The sequence below is a fragment of the Sycon ciliatum genome, chromosome 1, assembly GCF_964019385.1.
Source record: "Sycon ciliatum chromosome 1, ocSycCili1.1, whole genome shotgun sequence".
Lineage (NCBI taxonomy): Eukaryota > Metazoa > Porifera > Calcarea > Leucosolenida > Sycettidae > Sycon > Sycon ciliatum.
This window is the reverse complement of record NC_088643.1, coordinates 63,490,205-63,498,734: the sequence shown is the minus strand read 5'-3', so window position 1 is coordinate 63,498,734 and position 8,530 is coordinate 63,490,205. Positions and strand designations below refer to the sequence as shown.

General features: G+C 46.8%; 1 protein-coding gene across 1 annotated transcript; it reads left to right on the top strand.

Moving 5' to 3' along the window:
* Window positions 1-312: 312 nt before the first annotated feature.
* Window positions 313-2,052, top strand: LOC135804808 (RAC-gamma serine/threonine-protein kinase-like). The gene has a single exon (XM_065318768.1). The coding sequence runs from the start codon at window positions 405-407 to the stop codon at window positions 1,752-1,754; it is 1,350 nt and encodes a 449-aa protein (XP_065174840.1). The 5' UTR covers window positions 313-404; the 3' UTR covers window positions 1,755-2,052.
* The last annotated feature ends 6,478 nt before the right edge of the window (window positions 2,053-8,530 follow it).

Here is an 8,530-nt window from a genome sequence, read left to right as displayed (position 1 = left end):
AGGTTTTACAACAGCCACTCTGTCGACATACTTATGTACTAGAATTATGGTACGATTTCGAAAACCGCTGTTGCCACAAAGTGATCCCACCAACAGAAAAGGGAGGAAATAAAAGCAAAGATGTGAACTAACTACTCAGTACTTCGAACGCTGTACAACTGCTCTGCACGAGTTTCACATACGTACAACAACACAGTCATATGCCTGTAGATTCACTGTACTGACTACTGTAGAAGCTTGTAGAACACGCCAAAACGGGCGTGCCTTGCTTCTATGGCAACTGATGTGCGCATGCGCCAGGTCTATGATTTTGGTAGTGACGGGGAAGTGGCTTGTTTGTCGTCGCCGTTTTTGCTGGTTCGCAAACTTTTAACTTGGTCCATGTAGTGGTCGGGGCCTGAAAGATGGCCCAGCCAACCGTGGTGAAAGAGGGATGGCTGCAGAAGAGAGGTGAATACATCAAGAATTGGCGGCCTCGATGGTTTCAGCTGAGAAGCGATGGAACTTTCCATGGTTACAAAACGAAACCCGGCCCCGGAGATGAGCCTCTCAACAACTTCACTGTCGCAAAATGCCAGCTGATGAAGTCAGACAAGACGAAAAAGAATGCTTTCATTATTCGATGTCTGCAGTGGACCACGTTCGTGGAGCGGACGTTCTGTGTCGATACGCCTGATGAGCGTGACCTATGGATGGAATGTATAAAAAAAACTGCTGCTGCCATTACGGATTTGGAGGGAGATCAACCCCCACCGGTTGGTAAGGATATCGAGGGTGAGCGCACCATCGATGATTTCGAGATGCTGAAGGTCTTGGGTAAGGGTACGTTCGGCAAAGTCATGCTCGGCAAGGATAAGCATACTGGTGAAGTGTTTGCCATCAAGATCTTGAAGAAAGAAGTGATCGTCGCCAAGGATGAAGTAGCTCACACGATGACTGAGAATCGTGTCCTTCAGTCTGCCAGCCATCCGTTCCTGACGTCTCTAAGGTACTCGTTCCAGACCAAGGAACGACTGTGCTTCGTCATGGAGTATGTCAATGGTGGTGAGCTGTTCTTCCACTTGTCCAGAGAGCGAGTGTTTACTGAGGAGCGAACTCGATTTTATGGTGCTGAGATCACTCTGGCCATCAAGTACCTGCACGAGCTGGGCATCGTCTATCGTGACTTGAAACTGGAGAATCTTCTATTGGACAGCGAGGGCCATATCAAAATCACAGACTTTGGTCTGTGCAAGGAAGAGATCACGTATGGTGCCACCACGAAAACATTCTGCGGCACGCCTGAGTACCTAGCACCGGAAGTACTCGAGGACAACGACTACGGACGTGCTGTGGACTGGTGGGGTCTTGGTGTTGTTATGTACGAGATGATGTGCGGCCGATTGCCGTTCTACAACCGCGACCACGAGGTGCTGTTCGAGCTCATCCTGATGGAGGAGGTCAAGTTCCCGGCGCGCATCTCCGAGCTGGCACGCTCTTTACTCAGTGGTCTGCTCATCAAGGATCCCAACAACCGTCTTGGCGGCGGCAGCAAGGATGCCGAGGACATCATGTCGCATGAGTTCTACGGTGCAATCGACTTCAAACAGCTGTACGACCGCAAGGTCGACCCGCCTTTCAGGCCCAACATCACATCCGCAACAGATACACAGTACTTTGACGAGGACTTCACCAGTGAACCTGTCAACCTCACACCTCCCGAGACAACAGAGTCCAACGTACATTTCGAGGAGTTTAACCAGACAAATTATTGAACAGTCGCAACGCTGGAGACCATCATTCTTTTCTGCTTTTATTTTTCTTCACTTTTTTTGTTTGCATCAAGCTCGCATCCAAAACATAATTTATGCTCGTGTATTATTCAATTGTTAGTTCTGCCCTTGTATACGCTTGCTGATCACTTTGGTCATGTGTGTGTGTGCGTGCGTGAGTGTGTGTTCGTGTGTGTGGGTACATGAGCGCATGCATAAGAGAGTGCTGGCGTTTCCATCTCAGTGGATCTGTACCCACGCACTTGTGTTACCTCGTCTGAAAAATCACAAGAAAAGCGAACTCTTTTGGCTCTTTGTTTTGTGGCAAGTGTGGAGTGTTGAAATGCCAGCGTTTGTCAAGTTGAAGTAAGTGAACGGCCTGAGATTGTATGCATCTATGTTTGGTAGTTGACAGCATACGGCGATGGGGTGTCTTGCAGTTGCTTTGCACTCCTTTTTCTTGCAATTTGCTGTCAATGGGGTGTTCTTCAGCGGCTGTCAATGTCCCGGTTTCTTTATTCTGTGTTGCCTGGCACGTTCCACTACATGGGGTCATGCATCAAGTTTCAATTTTTAATAAATAGAGAGTCTGTAAATATCGATATTTTTTTCATTTCTCCCCAGAAATGAACATACACGTGTTTATGCAAAGGATCGATATTTTTTAATGAAGTTCAATTTCCTCATGAAACGTGACCAGCTGCAACTCTAATTTCACCATACACCTGCATGTACATGTAGGTTTATGTTGCCACGGTCGCACAACCTTGCCATGGCTATGCTCACGAGGTTGACTTTCACTTTGTGTAGGTCATAAACTACATGTTCGAATAGTGCCCGTCCATAGATAGAGTTCGATATAATTTTTCTCAAAGACGAGACGAACAGGGCCCAAACCCCTCCCCCCCCCCCTCCAAACGAACGAATATCTTCTCTAAAAAAAACATCGATATTTGTGGACGACCCCTCTGTATCGAATAACCATGATAACGAGCCAGACTACCGACGATGCTGTGTCATAATAAATCTCGATGTTCAGTACGGGATGCAACGATGAGTCCTAATGCATACCTGTGGTGTACTGTTTAGGGTTTTATTGTTGTTGTGTGACACTCGTCCTCAAGTATGCATAATAACACGATACATCACTTCTCTTCCCCTTTCTATGTACATGTGCCTGCAAGAGTACATCATGTACTCTTGGTACCTGCAAGTAAAGTACAGTACGAGGGTGTTCCCTATAAAAGTGGCACGGGGTGGTCGAGCCTTGGTACCCGGGAGTCGTAACAATTTCATTACTCTTATTAATTTCAGTACTCAATTTACTTATTACTATTTATTTATTACATTTTTAATAGGGCATTCCCACATTTGTACGACTCCCTGCATGCTTAGTACCTGATAAGGTTTAGGAGTACAGTAACTAATAAATGTGAATTAGGTGACATGCATTCCCTTCAAGTCTCACTTCCCTGTGCTAATTCAGCCGCATTTACCAGCTCTCCTCTGTTTTTGTCCTACAGCCTTTGGCTGCAACTTCCCCAGCATGTTAAGACATCAAAATGTCTTTCCAGCTTTAAAAATGCACTCCGATCGCATAATGTAGTACGATAGGATCTCATTGCTGTATTCTTGTCTATCCTTCTTTCTTCTCTTTTTCTATATTCTTTTCTTTTCTTTTCTTGCCGTGGTTGGCTATCACCCCTCTCTCGCACTTTGCGTGCCAATTGGTCATGAACCACGAGTTGAGTGAAATAAATATAAATATAAAAATATAAGTACATTGTTATTGCTGCTGTATTTGCGTACCGGTAATACTCCTGATTCAATCAAGTATGGTTATTTACCCCTGATGCTACACTCTCACATGTATGACTATAGTACATGTACCTTGATTTAGGTACCCGATGATCGCCTTTGGGTCATCCATCATATTCATAACAAGAGTGCATTCAACACGTCGTTATGTACTCTTAGGGGCCTTTGTGCAACTCCAGCCCGGGCTGGAGCGAGCGGGCCTGCCCGCCAAGGGTGTTTACATGTGCAAGGCCGGGCTGGTCGCCAGCCCGCAGTGAGTTATATGCGCTGAGCACACGCCAGCCCGTTGTGAGTATGCAGCAAACACACTACGACTGTAATGTGCTGCCCCGGGCTGAGACGCAGGGCTGCAAGCCATACTCAGGTTATAAACCTAAAAACTTTTTTTCTCACACAATGTATTCTTCTGCTGATTTCTTTTCGCGCTGTGACACATGTTTGGTGTGTTGTATCACCTCGTTTCTTTTTCCTGTTTTTCACATTTTTAGCTGTCCATATCAAAGTATTTTGCAAGTAGTACCCCTTCCATTTTAATGTAAATCATGATGCATGTCGACAAATAAACAGTGCTCATTGCACGTCCTTCTTGTTGCTGTACAAAAAGCTTCCTAGATTTTCAAGACAATATCGGGAATCCTCTTTATAACTTCCCTCAAGAGGTAAAAGCACCTATTTTGTAGTATGAACGCAGTGTCGATACCATAATAATACAACTCTGGCCCGGGCTGGTCTGTTTATATGTGCTTTTTCTGGCCCGCCTAGCCGGGATCCCGGGTGCCTCGAGGCGGGATCCCGCCTCGCCGGGCCAGCCCGCTTGCCATGTAAACGCACCACAGGTTTTGTGTGGATTTGTGTACAACCCCGAGATCCCGTCGGAGGCGGGCTGGCCCGCCTGTCGACCAGCCCGGGCTGGAGCTGCACATATAATCACCCCCTTAGTCTTGGCCATAATAATAACAAGAGGATATAACCCCCAAGGGATTATGGCGACATATGTCCTATTTGAAACACCCTCCCCTACTCTTGATAAATAATCAAGAGTCCATTATACAATCATGTACATGTAAACCCCTCTTGTGTCGTGGCAAATGAAATCCAGCTACATGTACTAGAAAATGAAGAAGACTGTACAGTGTGTACGATCAGTACGAGTCTACGACATGTCATTGGGTTACGTCACAACAGAGGCCGGATTTCATTTGGACAAAGCCTGAGGATTTGTAACCAAGGAAACGTAGCTGGGCTCGAGTTTACGAAGCGTGCGGGCAAAAATATTCTGTCTGTCGATATTTTTTTCAAAAACAGCATGATTGTTTTGATGAATGGACCGTATGCGTGTTAAAACAAAATGGCGTCACGATTTATTGAAAGTGGTATAGTTGGTGGTACGAGTGTTCAAAACCATTAATTTTGAACTTCATACTGTTCGTCTTCTTTTTGACATGCTCTCTTTCCATCGTCCTTAGCTTTTGTTTGTTGTGAGCTGTTTTGGCTTTCTCCTATACCTCTGGGGGATGCCAAGTGATGGTTTTGAGAGGCTGGTGATGGCTGTGAGCGAGAGTTTGCCGATCGGCGTCGTCCTCGCTATAGCGATGAAAATACTAGTTACTACGCACCTGGCAGATATCACAACACGTCGGAGCGTCCAGGAGCAAAGGAATCTTGGGTTTTCACTGGAATCTAGTTCCTCCAGCATCGTGTAGCCCACCGTCGGTGAATGGCCGTCCAGAAAGGTCGAACCTGGTCTTCTGCAGCATCTCGCAGTCCTGCGAGGCACACTGAATACGCCTGTCATGTATTCTCCAAATAAAAATCACGAAGTAGTGGACTTTATAGTGATGAGTCTATCCTGTATGCTGCAAAAGACGCAGGAAATGTGACTGGTGTCCGTACACTGGACGCCAATATCATCCCAGTCTTCTCCTGCAGGATCTGTTTGACATTGACATACCGGTATGCAGTGGGTCGACATTGGCCTGGTTTGGCAGCTATCTGCCTGGGTGGATGTAGCAGGTTTGCATTGGCGCGTCGTCCAGTCCGACATTTTCTTGTAACTGTGGAGTACCGGCAGGGTTTGAGTGGTTGCTCGTGCTGTGAACACATCTCTACTGCCTGTCTCGTCCTGGAAGTGCCGTCTCGCCGCTTCCTTGCTCTACAGTCACGCCGTTATTTCGCCGTTTGTTTCGTGGTGCAGCTCAAACCTGCCCAAACAACTGTGAGCTCGCAACATGTTATGGACAAATTGCACCACTCATGCTGGTTAACTAAAACCGGGATAGTCGAGTAAGCGAGTTCACTCCCTGGGCCATGGCAAGATCTGTTCAGCGCGGGCTATTCCAACCTCCAAGTGCATAGTCACCGATCGATCCATGCGATGGTGGTTGACCTACAAAGAGCCAAGGTCTACGAGTACTACTATTGGATGCTGTCTACATGCAGTCAACAAAATCAAAGTACCTCAGTATGCCCCAGAATAGGGCATGTGCATCTATAGCATGACACAACAGGGGTTCTGGCGGCACCTGTCAAACAAGCAGTAGCGACTAGTGCCAGCTACCTATTGGAGGCTAGCCGCTACAGTCTGTCACTGGAGATAATTATTATGTTCACTGTTTAGACTGAGCACAATCAATGATGCCCAATCAATCTGCCCAATGTGTGTTCTGTTCCACCTAATTATAACGTCCCATCGCATCAACCCTACTACACGCACATGTCGTCACTCTAGCATGACTTGTGTTATTATTGTTTATTTTGATTCGCACGGTAAATAGAGCACAATAAACGTTAACTTGACCGAAGGATAAAGGCGACTGCAGATAGAGGAACACATCGAGGTACAGGTACCGGCATCAATACAGTATCAGAGAGAAACAAACAAAAATGAGAGATACGCAGAAAAAACTCTCGTAAGCCCAAGGGGAAGTGGTTGATGAGGGATGAATGCACTCTCCACGCTCATCTACACTGTTCGTGGAAATGCACACATACATACAATAATATACAACATAGCAATAGCATGCACAGAACCGAACAATTTCATGTTCACACATGCATGCACAGACCTGAACATTAGTACCAAAAGCCGATACAGACAATATCCCCCATACACACAGACGCACACACACACACAATGTCCCATGTATGCGCCCATGGCGAGAAAAGCACGCAAATCTACAAATGCACTGGATGTGAACCCACAGATTTTCTCTTATAGCAACGATAGCGGATCTGATTCTAAATGAAACACACACACACACACACACACACACACACACACAATATATAATCATTGAATGCCCATCCGCAGATGATGGCAGGTCATGAAAGAACAGGCAGTGTTCCAGTAATGGGGAACAGAACTTCGAGTGGCGAGTGAGGTATACACACACACACACGTGCGTGCGCGGGCACACACTAAAGTATTCAGAAATAGAATCGACATTGTAGTATTCATTGGTTGGGGAATGGAAAGGAAAATAAAACATTGCTGTAGGTTATTGTTGTAAGGACACTGGGAGCACAACAGAAAGGTGAGCAACTTGCTTTGAAGCAAAGAAAGTTATTATTCCACGGATCTCAGAAGGAAGGAACGTTCCAGAATGCTGCACTGGCAACAGGCGGCCTGCATGTGCGCGGCCCCTGCAGTCGGTCCAGCTGCCGGCCTTGCAGTGCTGAAAAGAATGTGCAGTACAGCATGTCACATAGTATCGCAGCCTGGACAAATAGGCGCTGGGAAGTCCTAGTTATGTGCTCACCTACACCACGATGCACCAATCTTCTGAGCTACTTTGGCAACAACTTTGTCCACTTGAGACTCCCATGGGCTGAGCCAGTTGTTGAGGGCTGCACCAAGGTGGACGGCAATGACCGCTGATGGCAAGGCAATCCATGACACACAGTCACTAGGGCATCGTCAATATGGCGCTGAGGCTGGATCGATAAAATCAACCTTTAGGCTGTCGCGGGGTTGACAACGAGGCTGCTGTCTCGAAGCTAGTCAGTCAGCCTGGTCACCGCCATTGACGAACCAGTCGCCACCGCCAGCAGTGGCGGTAGGTTGTGACAAGTGTGGTGCAATATTGTCAGCAAATTCAGTACTTAGGATAAGATGACTCATCTTGGGGACGTTGTGTTTGATAATATTGAAGTGAACAGGGATGATCACAAACCCTGCGCGTACTCCACCGTGAGTTACAAGAAAATTCCGGACTGGACGACGAGCAAACGCCAACCTGCTACATCCAACCAGGCAGATACTATTACGATAGCTGCCAAACCAGGTCAATGCCGACCTACTGCATAATGTCAATGTCAAATAGATCCTGCAGGAGAAGACTGGGGTGTTGGCGTCCAGTCACTGAGTGTACAGACACCAGTCACATTTCCTGTGTCTTTTGCAGCATACAGGCTGAGACTCATCACTGTAGAGTCCACTACTGCATGAGTTTTATTTGTACAATACATGGCAGGCGTACACGGTGTGCCTCGCAGGACTGCGAGGTGCTGCAGAAGACCAGGTTCGACCTTTCTGGACCGCCATTCTCCGACGGTGGGCTACACGATGCTGGAGGAACTAGATTCCAGTGAAAACCCAAGATTCCTTTGCTCCTGGACGCTCCGACGTGTTGTGATATCTGCCAGGTGCGTAGTAACTAGTATTTTCATCGCTACAGCGAGGACGACGCCGATCGGCAAACTCTCGCTCACAGCCATCACCAGCCTCTCAAAACCATCACTTGGCATCCCCCAGAGGTACAGGAGAAAGCCAAAACAGCTCACAACAAACAAAAGCTAAGGACGATGGAAAGAGAGCATGTCAAAAAGAAGACGAACAGTATGAAGTTCAAATGGTTTTGAACACTCGTACCACCAACTGCACTTTCAATAAATCGTGACGCCATTTTGTTTTAACATGAATATCGCGGATTGAAAAATCGAAGAAGGCAGAAGCATTACAA

Excerpts from the sequence above, each read along its gene's own strand:
- LOC135804808 (XM_065318768.1), top strand. The coding sequence starts at position 405 with ATGGCCCAGCCAACCGTGGTGAAAGAGGGATGGCTGCAGAAGAGAGGT.